Source organism: Otolemur garnettii, unplaced genomic scaffold, assembly GCF_000181295.1.
Source record: "Otolemur garnettii isolate 467f Iridium unplaced genomic scaffold, OtoGar3 scaffold00021, whole genome shotgun sequence".
NCBI lineage: Eukaryota > Metazoa > Chordata > Mammalia > Primates > Galagidae > Otolemur > Otolemur garnettii.
This window is the reverse complement of record NW_003852416.1, coordinates 10,686,304-10,708,817: the sequence shown is the minus strand read 5'-3', so window position 1 is coordinate 10,708,817 and position 22,514 is coordinate 10,686,304. Positions and strand designations below refer to the sequence as shown.

The window sequence follows — 22,514 nt, the reverse complement described above, 5'->3', positions numbered from 1 at the left end:
AAACATTCTCCTATTATTCAGGCTATTTCCAAAATATCTTTGCCACCTCGTAAATTGCCACAGTAAATATTCTTGCACAGTTTTTACATATTGGTGTTTTTATTTCTGTAGTATAGATTTCTAAAGGCAAGATGGCAGATCATAGGCTAAGCATGTTTTAAGTATTATCTAATGTTATTAAGGGTGTAGATATTCAACCTCCTACCAGAAACATATGAATATGTCTACTTCGCCATATCCTCCGTGGCCCTGCATATTATGGCTTATTAAAAATATTATTGTATGCACTCTAGCCTAGCAACAGCAAGACCCTGTCTCAAAAAACAAAAAGTGCACACAATGTGTAGCTCAGTGGTTAGGGCACCAGCCACATGCACTGGAGCTGGTGGGTTTGAATCTAGACTGGGTCTGCTAAACACCCACACACACAAAAGCTGGGCATTGTGGTGGGCACCTGTAGTCCCAGCTGCTCTGGAGGCTGAGGCAAGAGAATTGCTTGAGCCCAAAAGTTTGAGGTTGCTGTGAGCTATGATGCCATGGCACTCTGCAGAAGGCAACAAAGTGAGACTCTGTCTCAGTAAAAATAAATAAGTAAAAAATGAAAGTATTGGGCGGCGCCTGTGGCTCAGTGAGTAGGGCGCCGGCCCCATATACCGAGGGTGGTGGGTTCAAACCTGGCCCTGGCCAAACTGCAACCAAAAAATAGCTGGGAATTGTGGCGGGCACCTGTAGTCCCAGCTACTCGGGAGGCTGAGGCAAGAGAATTACTTAAGCCCAGGAGTTAGAGGTTGCTGTGAGCTGTGTAACGCCATGGCATTCTACCGAGGCCAACAAACTGAGACTCTGTCTTTAAAAAAAAAAAATTAAAATACAAGTATTATTGTGTGCACTCTAGCCTGGGAACAGATCAAGATCCTGTCTCAAAAAAACAAAAAATGTACACTATCCGGTTGATGGGCACGCTTAAAACTTTGACTCAAACTGTACAAAAGCAATTCATACAACCAAAACATTTGTATCCCCTAATATTCTGAAACAAAAAATATTAAAATAAGTTTAAAATACATACAGCAAACATAAAAATTAATATGTTAAAAAGAAAATAAGACAGGTTTGAGGCTAAAAAATATTATGCATCCTTTTTGTGAAGAGACAGGATAAAGTTGATTTTTTTGTGTGTCTGTGAATGAATTCCTGTTCCTCATTAATATTGTAAATTACAGCTTTGCAATCATTATTTGAGGAAAGACAGCCATTAGGAATGTCTGGGATAGAGGGGAAGCGGGAACTGTCTAAGACCAGCCACTGCTCTTTGTTCCCCAAGTTTGCACAGAGGAAAGGTGCTGGCCGTGTGGTGCACATCTGCAATCTCCCTGAAGGCAGCTGCACCGAGAATGACGTCATTAACCTGGGGCTGCCCTTTGGAAAGGTCACTAATTACATCCTCATGAAGTCGACTAATCAGGTAGGTTTGGGCACTTTCACTCCGGTGTGTTTCACCAGTGATCACACACTGGTGAAAAGGAATTATGTAATTTTTTTTGGGGGGGGGGGTGTGTTTCAATCAGTTACAGCCAATCTTTCTTCTTATTTATTTATTTATTTTGAGACAGAGTTTACTCTGTCGCCCTGGGGTTGAGCACCATGGCGTCATCATAGCTCACAGTTACCTCAAACTCTTGGGCTCCAGTGATCCTCCAGCCTCAGCTTCCCATGTAGCTGGGACTACAGGTACCTGCCACCACGCCTGGCTAGTTTTTCTATGTTTAGTGGAGACGGGGTCAGGCTGGTTTCAAACCCCTGTGCTCAGAGGATTCACTTGCCTCAGCCTCCCAGAGTGTTAGGATTATCAGTGTGAGCCACCACACCTGGCAGAATTATGTAATATTTCTTAACATAGAGAGGTGATATATAGCTGGCCTTCTGTTGGCGTGGCACAGAAGTTTTTGTGGGTGATACTGTTTTGTTTCTCCTCCTTTCACCCTACCCTTCTTATGATGGGTACAAGTCTTTATGAATTGCCTCAACTGGAGGGCAGGTACTTTGGAATGTGGCACTTATTAACAAAGAAAACTAATTGGTTCCCAAAATACAAACCTAAAGACTTGAGTCCTTCACTGTGTTGCCAACCCCCTGAGCTAATAATGCTATGGTCTTATCTTCTTAGCTTACCATATATGGTGGCCTATATTTTGAGCCAGCCAAGAACCTGGGACTGAGTATTTTTACTGGTCCTTGGTGTCAGTGAATGAGGCCCTTGGATCTGCCAGCAGAGAGGAGGTGGAGACTAAATATATTTGCCCTCATTTTTAAAGTCAGAGAGGGGGAATTGATACCCACAATGGTCAGAAACAAGAATATTTTCTCTTTTATTTTAACAAATATTTTTACTTTATGAGTCAGAGGAATAGGCATGGGAAGAATTTTTTCTTAATGAAGGAGACTCAAAGCCATGTCAGAGCCTCAGTAGTCTCCCTCCGTCAGCCTGGGGCTAGATGGCTCAGTCTCTGTTCCTGCTTCTCAGAGTTCAGCTTGCAACATTAATGTGGTAAGATTCCCTAGCTGAGGCTCAGCGCCTATAGCTCAACCAGCTAAGGCGCCAGCCACGTACACCTAAGGTGGTGGGTTCGAATCCCCAGCCCGGACCCGCCAAACAACAATGACGGCTGCAACCAAAAAATAGCCGGGCGTTGTGGCGGGCGCCTGTGGTCCCAGCTACTTGGGAGGCAGAGGCAGGAGACTCGCTTGAGCCCAGGAGTGGGAGGTTGCTGTGAGCTGTAATGCCACAGCACTCTACCCAGGGGGACAGCTTGAGGCTCTGTCTCAAAAAAAAAAAAAAGATTCCCTAGATGAGTAGTAGTCCCATTTGACATGTGAGAGCTAGAGGTGCTAAAATGTTTATATCGAGAAAGAGGTGCTTAGAAAGCTGGGTGGCAGAATTTGAAATAAAACCTTTAAGAATCTTGACTTCTTAGTTGCCCACACTTCTGCCACTGACTGGGACAGGACACAGAGAAGCAGGGTCTGAAATGAAGAAGTAAAGGTGGAGGAAGGAGGGGAATGAGCTCGTCTAGCCTACACAGTTCAAGGAAATAGGAGAACTGGGGGCTCAAATTAGGGCTCCCCTGGCACAGACCACTTTTCCCTCTCAACATAGAGGGGCCAGAATCAGTACCTCATTAATAGAGTACAAACCAAACAAACCCAAGAAACAGTAACAGCAATGAATTCACCATAGCCGCTACTGGGGTAAACTGACAGGTCCGTCAAAACAGTCTATTTGGAAACTCTGTAGGCACAGGTGGAATGGAAAAGCCCATTTCTCTGCAAGTGTTTTGTCAGAACAGTTAAATAAATAAGAAAGATACTGTGGAACCATAACGGGGGTGGGGAGGGCGTTCCCTTCACTTTAACTCATGACATGGCCTTCTTTCAAGCCTAGGAGTTTGCCAGCCCCTGAGTTTTGGGGGAGGTTTTTTGTTTTTTTGTTTTTGTTTTTATGAAACAGAGTCTCACTTTGTCGCCCTCAGTAGAGTGCCCTGACATCATAGCTCATAGCAACTCCAAACTCTTGGGCTGAAGTGATTCTCTTGTCTCAGCCTCCAGAGAAGCTGGGACTACAGGCACCGGCCACAATGCCCAGCTATTTTTAAAGACGAAGTCTCACTCTTGCTCAGGCTGGTGTTGAATCGGTGAGCTCAGGCAATCCACCCGCGTTGGCCTCCCAGAGTGCTGGGATTACAGACGTGAGCCACTGTGCCTGGTCTAGCCCCTGAGTTTTCAAATATGTTTCTTTCTTTATAAGGAAAGTAAGAACTCAAACCACCAAGGTTTGTGTTTCTGTCTCTTGCTGTCACCACTACCAAACAGCAAGTTTGCTAGGATCAGCTCCCCCTGGAAACTGTGGGTTCACAGACCTATCACAGAGTGGCTTCCATAGCCTGATACAGCCAGGAGGGATGTTTAAGAATGATGTTTTGTACCCATGAGACTCAGGAGACGGGCCATCTTATAATGAGCTCTTTTGGTGAATGTAAAAATGTCTCTTTGAACATTTCCTTTTAATTGATGTGGGAAATATATTCTAGGGGGTATAAAGTACACCGATCCTAAGTGTACAATTCCTTTCATTTTTTATATGCATACACCCATATAGTTAATACCTAAGCCAAGATATAGAACATTTCTAGAACATCAGAAGGTTTCCTCAAGCCTCTTCACAGTCAGTACCCCACCCCACCCCAGAGGGAAGCTCAGCTCTAACTTCTATCATCATTTATTAGCTTTGCCTGTTCTTGAACTTCATATACATGGAATTTTGTTTAAGATCACTAAAGTCAAGTCCAATATGTGTCCTTCCTTTCTTTCTTAGGCCTTTTTAGAGATGGCTTACACAGAAGCTGCCCAGGCCATGGTCCAGTATTATCAAGAGAAATCTGCTGTGATTAATGGTGAGAAGTTGCTCATTCGGATGTCCAAGAGATACAAGGAATTGCAGCTGAAGGTAAAGCCTTCTCTCCTCCACTCAGCCATTCAACAAGCATCAGCAGAGTCTTTCTTACTTGTCAGGCAATGACCTAAGTGCTGGTGGGAAGGAGAGAACAGGAAGAGATTTAGAAATCCCTCCCTGCCTTTCAGGATATCACGTCATTAGTGATGGCAAGTCATTACAACATGGCAAGAAAAATGCTCATGGAGGTAAACACAACATTCAGAGGGATGCTTGACACTGCCTGGCAGCTGAGGAAGACTTTTGAAGGAGGAATTCAGAAGGGGGAAGGTGGTTACTTTTTGGTAGTGGCAATTGCAGGCATAAACCCTTGACTACAACTTTCGACCTGTGCAGGCCTTCAGTAAGTTTTTCATCCTTTGTCACCCTGATTTATCTCTTGTTCTCTCCTCTCTCCGTTATTATGTCTCAAGCCAGTCCCATTCAAGTCCTTCTACTTAACTCAGGCCACTGTCAGAACTCAGGAATAAAATTAGATAATTCTAAACCCAACTTTGTTTTTGTTTTAGCTGCTCTACATTTCTTTCTTTGCTTTGCTTTCTTTTAAATCGTGAAGTATATTATGCATACAGAAAAGCGTACAATTACAAACTGTAAAATTTAAAAAGTCATGATAGGTGAGGTCTTATAAATACCATGCAACCGCCACCAAAGTCAAGAACTAGAATACAGACAGCAGAAGCCCCTGTGAGTCCCTGCTCGTGCTCAGCTTCTCCCTCTCCACGCTCTTGTTCAGGAGCATAATCATTTCTCAGCTTTTCCTTGTAGTGCTACCCCCTGTATGTGCCTTCCCTAAAAACTATAGTTTTGCCTGTTTTTAAGCTTTGTATGTATAGAATCATTCTTATAGATCTTCTTTTATTCAACATCATGTCATCCATGCTGTTGGGTGTGTCTATTTATTTTCATTGTTCTATGACATAAATTTCTGGTTTATGGCTGTGCAATTTATTTTTCCATTCTATTGTTGCTGGGCAGTTGGATGCTTCCAGTGTTAGGATATTAGGGACAATGCTAATGTGAACCTTTTCAGACATGTTATCCTGCTACCCGTGCACATGGGCACATAACTGGAGGTACGTAAATAATGAAGACTGGAATTGCTGAGTCACAAGGCATACTTACCCTCGACTTTACTAGGTGGTAGCAAGCTCTTTCTCATATTAGTTGTCCCAAATTTATACTACTACTAGTAGTGTATGAGAGTTTTCAGTGGCCCAGATTCTTGCTAACACTTTCTTATCTGACATTTTAAGACTTGCCTGTCTGTGGAGAGCACTACAATGGTTTATCATGGTCTTATTTTTTATTTTCCTGATGCCTCACCAATGTTGATTGCTTTCTCATATATTTATTGGCTGTTTGTCTAGATCTTTGATGGGAAGTTTCTTTTCAAATCATTTTCCCAGGCTTTTCTTTTGCATCATGTCTTCTCATTGGTTTGTAGGAGTTCTCTTAACTGGAACACTTAGGCCATTTGGATTTAGCGTAATTAGTGCTATAATTGTGTTGAAATCTACCCTCTTATTTTGTGCTTTCTACTGTCCTATTTAACAGAGATTTTTTCCAGTTCACCTCAGTTCATTCCATATGTACTTAGGGTCCATTTTGTTTAAGACTCATAGCCTTTAATCTGCCTTCAAGGTTGGAGTCAGAAGACAAAGTCTCAGTGGTTGTTTCCAGCTAGGACTAGTATTCTGACAAGTCTGCATGTGCAGATCGGTCCTATGTCAACCAGTTGCCAAAGACCTGATTCTGCTTTGCTTGCATTATTGCCTCTGAAGTTTCTTTGCCAACAGTTCTGCTTCAGGCAGAACCTGGCTTGTTTTTTTCTTCCCTAATGAAAGCATATTGCCTCTCACAGATGAATAAAAGCTCCTACCGCATTCTGTACCTAGCCAAAATTCCTGTTCTCCTGGATTCTCCCATGGGAGCTAGAATGGAGTTTATGCCTCAAGTTTCCAGTGGAGCTGGAGTGGTCTCTAAATGAAACAATGTGATACGTTTTTAATTAGAATAAACAGCAATAATCAGCTTCTTCTAGGATCAAGGCACGGTAATGCTTTACCGAGGTAGATAGTTTGGAGCAGTGGAAAAACTACAGATTAAAGAGGTCAGATAGTCAAGTTTGCATTCAGCAAATGTTCACTGACTGCGCACTGTGGGTGGAACTGGGCTGGGTGCCATGGGCACAGAGGGAGCAAGCTTATGAGGATCGTGGTTTGGTGGGACGAAGAACATGTAACATAGAACCATCAACAATCGTCACATGACCTAGGTCTGACTGGAGGGTGGTGATGCCAACCTAGGCTCTGCCCCTTCCTGCCTCGGTGAGCTGAGACACGTTGCTTAACCCCTGTGAACTCCAGCTTCCAGATCAGGGAAGAACGATACCCTGAGTTCTTTGGTTTTAAGTGTTTTTTCATGCACTGTCTTTTGAGTCTCATAATCACCCTGCCCTGTGAGGTGTGGAGAGTGGATAATAGCAGTAATTACACGAGTACGACAATCATAACAATAATATGTACCTTTAATTGAGCCCTGGTACTCTGCGGCGAGTAATGTACAAAGCACTTTACATCCATTATCTACTTTAATCCTGACATCAGTCCTGTCGCACAGGTATTATTACCCCAATTTTACAGATGAGGGAACTGAGGCTAACAGAAGTTCATCAGTAACTTGTCCATGATCATATTTAGTTACTGAAAGAAACATGATTAAAACCTGGGACTGTTTTGGTTTTTCCTTACCTTTGTGTCACGGTGTGTTATTGTGATCTCCACTGTCCACATGAAAAACAGAAGGAAATCAGGCAACTTGCTTCCCCAGTCAGGAAGCAGCAGAAGTAGGAGTCTAAGTGAGTTTCTCCAGCTTCCATATGCCCACAAGTTACTTGGGGGGTCTTGTTGAAATACAGCTTCTAATTCATAAGCCTGGGGCAGTGCTGGGATTCTGCATTTCTAACAGGCACCAGGAGCTGATGCTGCTGGTCCTCAGAGCACACTTTGAATAGGAAGTGTCTAGAACACATTGTTTTCTGATTTTAGTAAGGGATTTCTGCTCCCTATGGCATTGTGCTGCCTCTTAGGGTCCTTGTGAAGGTCTCATGGAATAACATATGTGAAAGCATCTTAATGCACGTTGCCACTACATAGTAACATGTGCTTTGTGGTCCCTATGTTGATATGAATCAGCGGTCTCTGCAAGTAACAGAAACTCATCTCAATTAAGCGTATTGGCTTAAGTACAAAAAGGAATTTATCTGCTCCTGTAAATGAAAAGTCCCAGAGTAGCTCTGGTTACAGGTGTGGATGGATCTGAGGCCCAGGTGGTATCATGAGGACTTGGTTTCTCACCACTGTCTTCTCCCCTCTTGGCTTTGTTTGTTGGGGGCTCTTTGGGGCGGGCCTTAGCAGCCCCAGGCTCTCTCCTCTAGGTGGCATGATGGCTACAGTAACTTTACAAACTCTTCCTTTTTATCCTTCCATTTCATTCAACAAGAGAGAACTAGAGCTTTTCCTAGAAGCTCCTGCAAATTGGACTAACTTAGCCCATGCACATGTCCCTGAGCCAATCTCTGTGGCCTGGCGTGGGCTGTGCTGTGGTTGGCTGGGGCCGTATCATCTGCCACTTCCTCAGAGCCAGGGTAGAGACCCACCCACACCTCTGGAGCAAGATGGGGGAGGAGCAGCTGCTACTGGAAGGAGGGAGCTTGGCCATGGGGAGGTCAATGGTAAATACTGTGTCCGTGTGTGTGTGTGTGTGTGTGTGTGTGTGTGTGTGTGTGTCTGAGCCAAAGGGCCCACCATGCTGGGTCCTAACGGTGGGGAAAAATTTAATTGCTCTTTCTCTTCTACCTTTATCTTGTGATCACCAGGCAAAGTGCAGGGAAAGAAAATAGAGATTTTAAGGCATTTTTCATCTCTTCTTTTGAATATTTCCTCATGTACATACCGTGTCTTCCCACACACTTTTTGTGGCAGGGGTTCTATTCATCAAGGTATTTAGGGCACAGCCTTTCATGTAGTAGATGCTTGATAAATATGCAGAATGAGAGGGAAAGAGAAAGTCGGAAGGGACAACAAAACATGTGTGTTATTCTTCTTGCAGACCTGGACAAGAGGCTTGAAATCTTTTCTGGGTCTTTCCATAGAAACTTCTCCAAAAATTACAGAATTATACTGTACTTGCAGTATGTATGCAGTATGTAAGTAGAAGGGAATTGGAATAATTTTATTATTATTTTTAATTTCAAGTTAATGTGAGGGTATAAACAACCAGGTCACAATATTTGAATTTGTTAGGTAGAGTCCCTCTTGTAGTTGTGTCTCGGATCCAAAAAGTGTCCCACACACCTTTACATCGATTCCTAGTCACCAGAGAATTGTCAAGGTTTGGGATCCTCTTACTCGGAGATTCTCATTCAGGAGGTTTGGGGTAGGATTGAAGTTCCCCGGTAGTTCTAGGGGCAGAGGGCCTGATTTCAGAGCTACTGGTCTTGTGTGTTTCTTAGCTGCAGAGAGGGCCTCTGGCCCTAAGAAACAGTCCTGTGTGTGGTCCCTGATGCTCTCAGATGGGAAGATTAAATGGGTGAATAGGTGACAGAGGGTCTTCTCTTTAGAAGATGTGGTACTAACATTTAGCACACATACGAGACACAGTCCTTACTTGGGAAGAGTTTACTCTCTACCTGGGAAACAAGCTATTCTTGTGCAAAATCATACAAGATTTAAACATGAGTGCATAAGTAAGGGAGCTACTAAAAGTTCAGTGGCAAAAGGCAGTGTAACTTGGGAATGTAAAAACGGGGAGAGTTTCCTGGGCAGGGGAGTGAAGAAAAGGAGAATTAGCCTCACAGAGAGAAGGTCTCTAGGCAGAAGGGGTTGGGTGAGATCGGATGTGGAGGCTGGAAAGCTCAGTAATGTTGAGAACACTCAGGGCTGCTTTGATAGGATCTGACTCTGATGGATTCTGAGCTCATCTGGAAGGTTTCACCTTTTTCCCAGGACTCTTGAGGGATGTAAAATAGCTGTGGAGCCATCAAAGGGCATGAGACTCTCTAGCTGCTCCCTTTGTGTTGGCCAAGCACACTGTGACTTTTATCAGGGAAGCCTGCCATGCCCTGAGGCTGCCGGTGGATGCCAGATGGGGCTCATTAAGACACCTTTATAGGTTGAAAAAGTGAGTCTCCCACAGGCAACAAGCCCTGACCTGGGTGACCCACCAGCTGGGGGCAGAGCTGGGGCTGCTGCTCTTCCTGGGTTGAGATCCCAAGCCGTGCTGCATCCCTCTCAGCATGCAGCACTTTCTTAGGGCTGTGCAGGGCTTGGAATCTCACCCTTGTCTCACATGTTGACTGTGACCATTGTGGATGGTCCCTTGTGGGGTTGTTGAGCTACATCAATGTCATCATAGAATGGATGAAAAGATATGACATCTGGGACTTCAAAATAATCTGGGGGGGAGGAGGGAAAGGGAGTGAGGAGTACAGATGCAACAAGACTCATGAGAATTGTTGAAGATGGATAATGGATTCTTGGGGGTTTAACATATCATTCTCTACTTTTGTGTGTGTTTGGAATTTTCTACAATAAAAAGGTACCCCAAATTTTATCATAGACCTACTCTTCTCTCCCATTTCCATTCTTCTGAGATGATTACAGCTTTATTTCACCTGCCTCTTTTATACCTTTAACCATGGTCCAAGAGGAAAGTTGAGAGGATTTTTTTAGGGCTTTGAGAAATCAATTCTGTTATTTGAAAATCTTTGTCCGCTTATGCTTCAGTCTCAGATGGTAGCTGGAAGTTGGTCCAGAGAGCACCAAACTAATCAGCAATTACCACTTAAAACAGCAGGACTGACCCTCTGGTCCTCAGAAGGGTCACAATGCTGTGACCACTAGCCTGGTATAATATTCACAAACTGTTATATTCATTTTCTGCAGTTATATCTCTTCATCCCTCCCACCATTCATCTTAGAATAGGGATTAAGGAGCACCTGTCCCAGCTGTATGCAGATCAAAAACCTGGGGTCCCCTCACTGCGTTATGTCTACTCACCTCCAAATAAGCTGCCTTCTTCTACCCTGATTAAGTGATGAACAGCCTCAGCTGAAAGCCTGCTGGTTTGGAGTGGGGTGGGGTGGAAGGAGACATCTTAGGCAGCACCAGTCTTCTCTGCCTGGCCAATGTCCTCAGCTCAACCTTGGGCCTCTGCTTGTGGTCCAGTGCAAGCCATGGAAGTGCTAGCTGCCACTAGCACTTGGATGATCTGGTTACTTGTATGTCACTTTTATAGGGTCACTGGGTCACTTCTACAGCTCCAGTTTGACATTAGGGCCATTTTCCAAAGTCCCAAGGTGCTTTTTTAGTACTGGATGTGCTCCCCAGTACTAAGTTCCTGGGCTGTTTCTTGAACTGGGGATTGTCTAACTTCTTGACCTCCTGAGCACAGTGGAAGGAGTCATTGCCTCCTCTCTGGCTTTCTTGCCTTTTGCATCTCTAGCTGATTCAAACATTCTATATCTGTGTCCTAACCCTGACCTTGCACCCTGCAGCCTCAGGCAGCTCCTCCTCCATTCTTGCCTTTACTCCAGGCTCTTCCTAGGACAACCCTGAACTCAACAGTAACAGATAAGCAGCCAGGCTGCTCCAAGCACTCAGACTTCTCCAGTCCCAGGTGGATCCCATCTGTAAAATGAGATATATGGTGAAACCTAATGTTTGTGTGGCTCTTAAGATTTCATGATTCTTTATAAATGACATGGGGAAAAAAATAAGGATAAAAGAGAGGTTGATTCAATTTCTGAATAAAACACTATCAGGAGTTGACATTCTAGGCTCAGCGCCTGTGGCTCAAGTGGCTAAGGCGCCAGCCACGTACACCTAAGATGGCAGGTTTGAATCCAGCCCAGGCCTGCCAAAACAGCAATGATGGCTGCAACCAAAAAATAGCCGGGCATTGTGGTGGGCACCTGTGGTCCCAGCTACTTGGGAGGCTGAGGCAAGAGAATCACTTGAGCCCAGAAGTTGGAGGTTTCTGTGAGCTGTGATGCCATAGCACTCTACCCAGGGGGATAGCTTGAGGCTCTGTCTCAAAAAAAAAAAAAAAAAAAAAAAAAGAGTTGACATTCTAGACCAAGGGTTTTTTAATTTGTTTTTGTAAAAAAAATCAGGGCAGTGCCTGTGGCTCATTGAGTAGGGTGCTGGCCCCATATACCAAGGATAGCAGGTTCAAACCCAGCCCCAGCCAAACTACAACGAAAAAATAGACGGGCATTGTAGTGGGTGCCTGTAGTCCCAGCTACTCGGGAGGCTAAGACAAGAGAATCACCTAAGCCCCAAGAGCTGGAGGTTCCTGTGAGCTGTGACACCACAGCACTCTACTGAGGGTGACAAAGTAAAACTCTGTCTCTAAAAAAAAAAAAAATCAGCTTTATAGAAATATAATTTACATACCATAAAATTCACCCTGTTCAATACACGTTTATTCAATGGATGAATTCTGCATAGTCTTTTGGAAGATAACCCTGTCTTGCCTTTGTGTTCATGAATTTCTTAATCATTTATTTTTTACTCTTTTTTTGTTATTATTTTGTGCCAATTCTGGGTTTAGGAAAGGACTTTGGTTGGGATTTGGGGACTGGGGTTTGTCCTGTCATTTATTATTGACTCTTTTTTTGTTATTTTGTGTCAATTCTGGGTTTAGGAAAGGATTTGGGGACTGGGGTTTGTCCTGCCCTTTGGAATGATCTCTGGTCAGGGCAGAGCCTTTGGGTGCCCACCATTCTCAGCTGTGAAACAGGACTCCCAGCCTGTGTTGCCCAGCTCACAGGTTTACTGTGAGCATCAGCTGACACCTATGGAAAACACACTGGAGTAAGATGTTGAAGGAGGCGTAGGGATGGGAAGGAACTTGACTTAAAATGCCTGTTGCCTCATTCTGATTCTTTTATCTAACCCCATGACCTTGAATATGTCCCTTAATCCAGCACAACTCCAGGGGTCATCATTTGCATGGAACACGATGTGGCTGGTTACCCTGGAGCTGTGCAGGACAGAGACACTGCCTCCACCTCTCTGGGTCTCAGTTTCCACACATACATATAAAAGGTGACCTTCAAATCTCTCCTATTTTACAATTCCTTCCTTCCCTGTTTTCATGTTTAAACGTTTTTTATTCAGATGAAGGTGGAAATTGGGTATTATAAATCAGCACATGGACATGAACCCCAGGCTCCTTCCTTTCCCAGCTCCTTGGACTGCTCGGCGCTCTCTAGACTGCTCAGCCCTACCCCATCGAGCTTTATATTCACACTTCCCAGCCCTCGGATTACATGTTTTCCTTCCCCGTAAAAGAGACCTTTTCCTTATGGTGGACAGGGCAGTAAAACACCCGAGCTGCTTCCCTCTGATGTGCACGGCCAGCTCTGACCTGCTCTCTCTGATGGTCATCTCTCTGACTTTGCTAGAAACCTGGGAAGACCGTGGCTGCTATCATCCAGGACATCCATTCCCAGAGGGAGAGGGACATGTTCCGGGAAGCAGAGAGGTGAGGTCTGGGCCCTAAGTCTCAGGGAAGCTTCTGAGCAGTTAGAACCACTCCTGTTTCTCACTCTCACACCGTGTCCTGCCCTTGCTCCTGCCCCATCCTTCTGCCTTTCTGGGCCCAACCTTTCCATGTTCCCCATGAAAAGCACCAATCCAGTCCAGAAGTGCTACTTGGGTTAACCGTAGGAAAATTCAAGATGCTGGGCTTCCCCTCAGCTGCTTTGCTGGCAAGGAATATGGGAAAGGGTCTGTTAGTATTTGGCTCTTTAGGGCATGTCTCTGCGCTACAAAAACAGCCTCAAAATGTGGGAGAGAGTGTGTGTGTGTGTGTGTGTTGTGTGTGTACGTGTACACACATACACAAGTGCGGCTCTGTTCTGCCACCTGTTGATTTGTTATGAACTGAATATAGTTGTAGGAGAAATAACATAAGATAACCCCCCTGCAAAAGCCCAGTTACTTAAATGGTCACTCTGAACATTGAATATATTCAGTTTTTTTTTTTTTTTTTTGAGACAGAGCCTCAAGCTGTCCCCCTGGGTAGAGTGTCGTGGCATTACAGCTCACAGCAACCTCCAACTCCTGGGCTCAAGCGAGTCTCCTGCCTCAGCCTCCCAAGTAGCTGGGACCACAGGCGCCCGCCACAACGCCCGGCTATTTTTTTTTTGGTTGCAGCCGTCATTGTTGTTTGGCGGGTCGGGCTAGGGATTTGAACCCGCCACCTTAGGTGTACGTGGCTGGTGCCTTAGCCGGTTGAGCTATAGGCGCCGAGCCTATATTCAGTTTTTTGACACGTTTCTTCAACTGAAATTTGTGACCAGGCCAGTTTGGGGCTCCAAGTTGACCCCTGTCATGTCCCGGCAAAGATCCATCCTGTGGAGAACTGGTGGAAGCAGCAGGAGCTGGTGGGGGGTGGGGTGGTGGGGGGGACCTGGCCACACACCCTGAGGTGCTTACCCAGGGCTGCCTCAGGGGGCGCTGTAATCTTGCTGCAGAGAAGGCAGCCCTAGTGAGACACATGAGGTGTCCCTGGTCAGTGAGGGCTGCGTGACTTTCCTATATTTGGGAGCCAAGTGGAAAATGCTCATTTTTTAGAATGTCAGGTGTAAGATTCAGTTGACCTGCTAGATAACCAAACAGCCTTCTGAGTGTACATGTGTCTATCGTGTACGTAACTGTTCAAGCTTATCTGTCTTCTTTAAAAACTGAGGTTATTTGGGCCTTGTGAAGATGTAAGTAAAGCCACACGTGCCACCTGCAGTTGTGCATCAGAGTGGGAGAAATTAGGAGGTCTCACTCTGAATCTTAGTTTCATCAGGGACCTTTCTGGGTCTCCATTTCTTTATTTCAGACATGAGTAGAGTCCTAGGGTCTCTTCCAACTCTAAAATGCCTTCCTAATTCTTTGTTATTGGAATCTCTGAGCATAACAACCCCCCCCACCCCAGCCCCACCCCCGATAATTGGTGTTCTTCTCTGCCCAGAAGCTGAACAAATTGAGATTAAAAGTAAATGAGGAAAGTGGAGGCTAAGAGGTGACCCGATTCTGAGAGGCCAGCTGGAGGAGGCTTCAAGTCTCCCAGCCAAGAGGCCCACTGATTGTACCCCTGGGAGAGGCAGCCTCACCCTCAAAGCTGGCCCAGGGCAATCTTGCCCCCCAGTCCCCACCCCACACAGAGGAGGTCAGGGACCTGTCCCTGGCCACAGCTCCCTTTCCAAGAGGAAGAAAGACTGAGCTGACCCAAAGCCATCCAGCTACTCTTCCTGGTTCCCAGGAGCAGAATTAGTAAAGGGGCAGAGGGCCACCAGTAAGACACTTAGGGGAAAATGCTCCTCGTAGAAGCCAGGAGGTTGGACAGAGCTGCCTCCTGGGGCCACCTCTGTGGTTCTGGACGATTGTGAGTTAAGCATGCACACAGTTGCACTCACAGAATGTGTGCAGGAGAGACTGTGCACCAGCATCTGGGTTAGGGTGGGGTGGGTGGCTGTAACTTCTAAACACTGCCCCTTGCCCCTCCCACAGATATGGCCCAGAAAGGCCACGGTCCCGCAGCCCCGTGAGCCGGTCCCTCTCCCCACGATCCCACACCCCGAGCTTCACCTCCTGCAGCTCTTCCCACAGTCCTCCGGGCCCCTCCCGGGCCGACTGGGGCAACGGCCGGGACTCGTGGGAGCACTCGCCCTACCCCAGGAGGGAGGAGGAGCGAGACCCGGCCCCCTGGAGGGAGAACGGGGAGGACAAGAGGGACCGAATGGAGCCCTGGGCGCACGACCGCAAACACCATGCCCGGCAACTGGACAAGGCAGAGATGGAGGAGCGGCTGGAAGGAGGGAGGAGCCACCGAGAAAGGTACCCAAGGTCTGGGTCCCCCAACACGCTGCACTCTGCGTCCATCTACAAAAGCCGAGAAGACAGCTACTACCGGAAAGAACTCAAAGCCAAGTCGGACAAGCACCTGAAGCAGCAGCAGGACGCCCCCGGCAGGTCCAGAAGGAAAGATGAGGGCAAGCTGCGGGAAAGCAGACACCCCCATCCCGATGACTCAGGCAAGGAAGAAGGGCTGGGGCCAAAGGTCACTAGGGCCCCTGAGGGCGCCAAGTCCAAGCAGAGTGAGAAAAATAAAACCAAGAGGCCTGATAGAGACCAAGAAGGAGCTGATGATAGAAAAGAAAGAAAAATGGCAGAGAATGAGGTAATGATGCAATCTCTTCCCCAGGTAAGGTGAGGCAGGTCCCAAAGGAGGATAAGAATGCAATGATGATAAACATTTACTGAATGAAGGAACATTTATTCACTGTTTACTATGTGCCAGGCACTATACTAGACACTTTATTTCAATTAAGTCTTTTAATCCTTTCAGCAACTCTATGAGGAAACTGAGGCACAGAGAATTGAACATTATTTGTCCAAGGGCACACAATCAGGAAATGGCAGAGACAGAATTATACCTAGGCATTCTGGCTCCCTCCAAATTCCATGACACCTTCTTGTACTCACTAGAAGTTAGAGAAGCACGTCACGGAATGGCCTTCTGTAGACCTTGTTGTCCATGGGCGAATGGCCCTGGGTGTTTGCACAGATTCTGGCAAGGGAGATTAGATCTGTGGTCCACTCCATCCTCTCTCCTGCCAACAGCATCCATCAACCCTGGAGCTCCCATGAGAGGCCGTGAAGGAGCACCAACCACTCACTAAATTATATTGGTTGCCCAGGGCTTGGGTTGTTCTCTGGAGCAGTGTTTTTCAACTTTTCTTATCTCATAGCACACATAACCTATAGTTAAACTTCCAGAGCACATTTAAATTATGTTGATCAAAAAAAAAAAGTGAAAAAAAGAAAAGAATGTAGTTAATGTACTTTGAACTTTCTTGAAAATAATAATTTAATTGAAGTGCTGTGGCACACTGGTTGAAAAACACTGGTCTAGGCACTGTCCACAGTGTCTCACCTCTGCTTTAACAAAGGCACCTGGCAGTTGGCATTTTTGTTGCCAAATTGCCACATGAGCATCTGAAAGACTTAAGACCTGCTGCATCACTTCAGTTCACACAGGGTTCACAAGGTGGACTTGTTTTACAATTCCTTCTTGCCAGAGCTTCCTGCATTTTAGTAGAGATATAATAGTAAAGCTTTAGGGGTCTGCATAAAGAATGTAATTTTTAAAATCCTACATGTATATCTTCTAGGCCTCCTGATCCAAGAGTTGGTGACAATTATTATGTCTAAATAAGAAGCCCAATTCTCAACTCCATGAGCAATGAAGAGTCACTCTTTTGGCTACTACTTGAGCATTCATTCCTACATGCATGGGTGGAGTGACACTTTGCCAGGTGGGGTGATGGGCATAGAGGTTCAAAGGTGAATAGGAAGTGGTCCATGTTATGGCAAAGAATAAGGACTAATGGTGGAAGCAGGCCCATAAACACAATGGGAAATTACAGAGGGTGAGCTGCTCTGTGAGCAGTTATTAACTCTGCACAGTGAGAGGAAAGCTGCGTTGGAAGAGTTGACATTTGAGCTGGGTATAGAAAGTGGGAAACAAGCAGTTTGTAATTCTTGGTAGAAGCAGCAGTAAGGGTGAAAGTGAAAAAGAAAGACTGTTTTGAAAAACCTGGAAGTACTCTATGTGGCTTCTCCTTTGGGACATATTAAAGACTAATGTTTTAAAAATAGCAAAAGTGTGACTCTGCTGCAATATATAATGAATACATGTCAAAGCTTTTATTCCACTCATGAATCAATGAGAGAATCATAAGATGTAAAAATCGGCTCAAAGGAGAATGTAAAGACCAGCGAACATAAACCAGGGCTGTCCAGAAAGAGTCCAGCCATGTATATCTCTATTTTTCATATTACAACAGCCCTTATAAAGGCAATCGAGAGTGCTGAGTAAATTTGCTGAGAGATATAAAAAGGGCCCCTTCTGAGGTGGGCAGGGAATCAGTTGTGTCTCTAGTAGATGAAATTTATTTGTGTCTCTATGAAGAATCATTCGTATTACCTTGATCAATTTTCTGCAACTTATAGAGGTGTAAAATGGCTCAGTTCTGGATAAGGAAAGATGTGTGCCCCTAAAGAGTCAGATACCCTGGAAGGATATGCTAGACAGGTGCTCAGCTTTCCTTCAAAAGGGCACTCAGTAATCTCTTGTCCATTACAAAGTCTGCCAGGATTGTCCCCTAGTGGTGTAGGGGGGGGAATGGGGAGTGAAGGAGAGAGATGAGATAGGGACATGGGTGGGGCGGGGCATATAAGGACTTGACTTCCTGAGGACTTAAACTGGATCTGGGGACCTGGTGAACCCATGGGCATTTTTTTTTAGAAAAGTGTATTATTTCCTTGGAGGTGTCTGAGGTGCCAGTGATGGTTCCTCAAGGAAGGGCACAGAAGGACAGAGAACTGGCAGGGGCTCAAGCTGAGCCTTGTATGTGCTGCTGCCCTCTGTCCCTCAAGGCTGAGGGTGAGACTGCCCTCTCTCAACCTGCCTACACTTCTGAAACTCTTTAACTTCATTTCCCCTACTGCATTACCCACCCTTCTATCATTAGTATAACATTGCACATGTAAGATGACACACACTATGGGTCATCCTAAGAGCCCCGATGGAAAAAGATTCCCAGAAAGTCCCATCCATGGGTCCCCTCGATTCTGTCCCTTCAGTTGGTTTTGCCTCTTATGGCTTTAAAGTACAGACAGTGGGGACTTGCTGGGGTCCCCACAGAGTGTTTCTGTGGGTTTAGAGCCAGGCAGGCCAACTCTATGTATTGGAATAATAGTAGAACAAAGTGGCTCTGCACCTATAGCTCAACCGGCTAAGGCGCCAGCCACGTACACCAAAGGTGGCGGGTTCGAATCCCCAGCCCAGACCCGCCAAAACAACAATGATGGCTGCAACCAAAAAATAGCCGGGTGTTGTGGCGGGCACCTGTGGTCCCAGCTACTTGGGAGGCGGAGGCAGGAGACTCGCTTGAGCCCAGGAGTTGGAGGTTGCTGTGAGCTGTAATGCCACTGCACTCTGCCCAGGGGGACAGCTTGAGGCTCTGTCTCAAAAAAAAAAAAAAAAATAGTAGAACAAAGTTTTTCTTTTTCTTTTTCTTTTTTTTTTTTTATTGAATGGTAACTATGTACATTAATGCACTTCTGGGGTACAGTGTGGTGTTTTCACATACAATCCGAAACACATCAAACTGGTTAACATAGCCTTCATGTCATTTTTTATTTTTATTTTTGGCATGTAGCAAAATGTCTTTATTTTCTACTCCCCTTTATTGGGAGCTAATCACATACACCACATTGATCAATAATCCTAACATCCTCATTTCTTATCTTAAACTATAGAAAAGGAAGTAAGTCCGGGAAAGTGAGATAGCCATCATAAGGTTAGCCTAAACAAAGAAAGTCCGGGAAAGTGAGACAACCATCTTAAGCTAGCCTCAGGCTATTTCTCTCTGAAGACCTAAAAGAACTATACTTTATCTGACTTCTGTTGTTAAAGTTAAAGGTTAGGATAAACAGAGGAGTAAAACCTTTCTCTTCTGTGTACTCCATTAAATTTCCGAGAAACAGGCTCCATGACTGTTTTCTTATGGTTTTGGAGACCCCGCAGTTACGATGGAGTATTTTACTCGACATCATTACGATGGAGTTTTTCTTTTTACTCACATCAACCTTTGAGTCATGTCCTCTGCACAGATGGGCTGTTTCAACCCTTCCAAAGTTTTTCATACTGTTCTTAAACTTTGTGTTACAAACTCCAGAAAAATCCATTGGGCTGTCCCCACAGTCAGATAACAGGCAGCAACTGAACTTGGGGAAAAGGCAGCAGGGCTGAGGACAGGTCCTTGCTATTCTCATACACCAGGCACCTCCCAGCTACACGCACTCCCTTCCTGCGGTGCCCTCACCTGCTCACGCTTCAGTCCCCTGAGATTTATCCTTGGCACTGCATTTGATCTCAATACCCCAGCCCACTTCTCTCCCTTGCCCACTCTCCTAACCCCCTCATGTGGCAGGAAGTTTTGTCTGTTGTGATCACTGCTCTGTCCTTGGTCCCTAGAGGAGGACTTGGCACAGTGTGGATGTTTCATAAGTATCTGTTGAAGGAATGAATGACTGAACCCAGGCTCCTGTGGACAAGGCCTGGCTTCTGAGAACCAGGTCACACCCTGTTCTTCTCTGCCTCAATTTTTTGTTTATGAAATGGGTGTGATCACAAGGCTGTTGGAGCGCTTTAATGAGCTTGTGCTCATTATAAACCCGTAGTGGAGAAGCCAGTGTATGTCTACTGAGTGGTCATGGTGGCCAAGCCTGTACGTGAGACCTCGTCCTGACCACAGGGCTATGAGAAGAAGGAAGGAAAGCAAATCATGAATAAGGAAAACATGGGAAAGAAACAGACCTCCATCTTACTGAAGGGGGGGCCAAAGTTATAGACCCAGATACCTGGGGAAGGGAAGCTGGCCGGGCAGGTAACAAGTGGAACCAGTAAGTAGAACAAACCCTGGCAGACCAAGGAGGTGGTGCCTGTCCCCAGCCACTGCTCAGCTCCATTTTACAGCTGCCATGTGGAATTCCTGCCCTTGCTGTCAAGGTCTTCCTTTTCTTAGAGCAAGGCCAAAGTTCAGGATCAATCTATGGGCCAGATGCAGCTCCGTGGCCCACAAGATGAGCGCAAGCTCCTTCAATGTGCGGGAAGGCAGGTGCGAACTTGTTACTCACCAACCACCCTCCCCCTCCCTGCTTCTACCAATTCCATTATTTTATCGACCAGTATCCATGAGCACCTAGTGTCGGGGGTACAGTTGTGAGTGACATTGAGACGACTGTGGCCTCCTAGAGCTCCTGGTCTAGTGGAGGGACAAGCTGATGCAATGATTCCTCAGGTGAAGAGTATGGGTGCTGAGTGCTACGGAGCTGGAGGGATACAGTGCTATGAGTGCCTGTAATGAATCCAAGGCTTCTCTGGGTTAGGATGTGACTATTGAGATTTGCGAGAGTGGTGAGTACATTTACTGAGTGAAAAGGAAGGCGAGCAGACAGGGGCAGTGGAATGTGTGAGGGCCTGTGTGTGGCTCCAGTGCTCCAGTGTTGCTAGAGCAGAGAGAGTTAGGGTCAGAGTAACGGGAGAGGGGAGTGAGTTGCCCACAGGGACATCATCATGCAGGGGCATTAGGCAGGTGAAAGGTGTTTGTCTTTATCTTCAGTGCAGGGGGAAGAAAATGAAATATTTTAACAAGAAAGTAAGGATGTGATAATTTTTGCATTTTGATCATTCTTGATTGCCTTGGGGAGAATAGATTTTGGGGAGGAGTACAGAGCAGAAGTGAGAGACCAGTTTAGACGTGGATTAGCAGCAGCCTGGGCCCTGTGGCAGAAGAGCCCTGCTGGCAGCAGTGGGGATCTAGCATGTCAGTCTGTCAGTCTGTGGGCTGGTGTGGGAAGCTGGCTGCATTGGCCTGTTCCCGATAGGATGCTCCTGTCATCTGGAAGTGATGCCAGGGCAAAGAAAGCTCTGAAAGGCATTTCCCCCGTTCCTTTGCCTGCAGGGAGGAAGAGCAGGGGTCAGTCTGGTGGGAGGCTTCCAGCCCAGATGTCCCTGCCTCTCCCAGCTTGAACTGGAGGTGGTTCCTTTACTATGTTGGTTTAGGAGTAGACTAAGTGCAAGAAATACTTGGGAAGGGTAAGGATTATTTATTTTGACAAGGGAGAGCCATGGATAATTGATTCAGGGAGATAAAAATAAAGAAAAGTGGTCATCTGTTGACAGAAGCTATAATAGCTAAAAAGGTATTTATAGCTACTCTCCACTGAGGTTAGCTCAGAAGACTTGAGCAAAACTTTTGGTGGAATCTTCCACACCAAACACCGGGAAAAGAAAGAATATGAGGATATGAACTATCTGTCCCTGTCCAGTAACAACTGGTAAAACCAGTCAACCCAGAGCTTCTGCTCCAGCTGGCTCCTTGTCAACTAAGGGGGTGTGTCTGGTTGTAAGAAATTAGAATCAAATTTGACCCAACCTCAGGCAAATACGTTGAGAAATGCAGCTTACCCCCAAGGAAGCCTAGGAGTAGTCATTGATTGGGTGGTCAAAGGTTAAGTCCTGGGAGAATGTACCCTAGAAACTTCTGAAGTGGGATTGGCAAACTTTTTCTGCAAAGGACTAGATAGTAAATATTATTTTAGCCTATGTGGGCTGGGAGGCAAAACTGAGAATTTTATGTTGGCACTTCTGAAATCACTTACAATGTAACTGTTTAAAATGGTAAAAATCCATTCTTGGCTCACTGGCTGTATAAAAGGAGGCAGCAGGTCAAATTTGGCCCAAGCTCTCCTGACCGCTGTGTGAAAGGCTGGTCGGAGGCACTAATTTCCAAACCAAACACCTGCTTCTGGTTGTTCAGTTTCACAGACATGCACAGTCTAATGGAGCTTTCTTTGGTGGGAGAGACTGGAAGGAAGGAGGGAGGGAAGGGAGTGCTAGCCTGGGCTCTAGGGCAGAGATAGGGTGATAGAAGGTGAGAAGACACTAATTGGTGACAGCTTTCTTCCTGGATGATTGCGTGGCCTCGGTGATTTGTTTTGTTTTGTTTTGCTTTTGTGGCCAAGATGAGTCTGTTGGGGAAATGTCACCCTAATGATTAACCCCATGGACTCAGCCTATTCGGACAAGTTCATCCTTGGCTTCTATTCATCTTCCCTGCAAAAAATACCCAGTTTGTCCAGGATTTCTGCCCTCTACAGACATCAAATTTCAAGGACATTTCTCTGTCACTATTGTCTGTGTGACTACGAGCAAGTTGCTTCTCTGAGCCTCAGTTTTCTAATCTATAAAATAAAGGTCATCACTCCAGCTGCCTCCGTGGGGCTCTGGGAGGATAAAGGAAATACTGTATGTGAAACACACCCAACAACTGTTACCTGTGCCCAATATCATTCTTTTTTCTCCTTT

General features: G+C 45.7%; 1 protein-coding gene across 2 annotated transcripts in view; it reads left to right on the top strand.

Annotated features, from left to right (window-relative positions):
* Positions 1-22,514, top strand: part of RBM20 (RNA binding motif protein 20) — a 56,406-nt gene that overhangs the window by 15,870 nt on the left and 18,022 nt on the right. The window contains exons 5-8 of one of the 2 annotated variants that reach the window (XM_023511677.1): positions 1,325-1,465; positions 4,373-4,504; positions 12,985-13,064; positions 15,086-15,755. In XM_023511677.1, coding sequence (XP_023367445.1) covers positions 1,325-1,465; positions 4,373-4,504; positions 12,985-13,064; positions 15,086-15,755 — 1,023 coding nt within the window. Of the gene's footprint in view, positions 1-1,210; positions 1,466-4,372; positions 4,505-12,984; positions 13,065-15,085; positions 15,756-22,514 lie in introns of those variants that run through there. The other variant, XM_023511678.1, reaches the window with a different exon arrangement.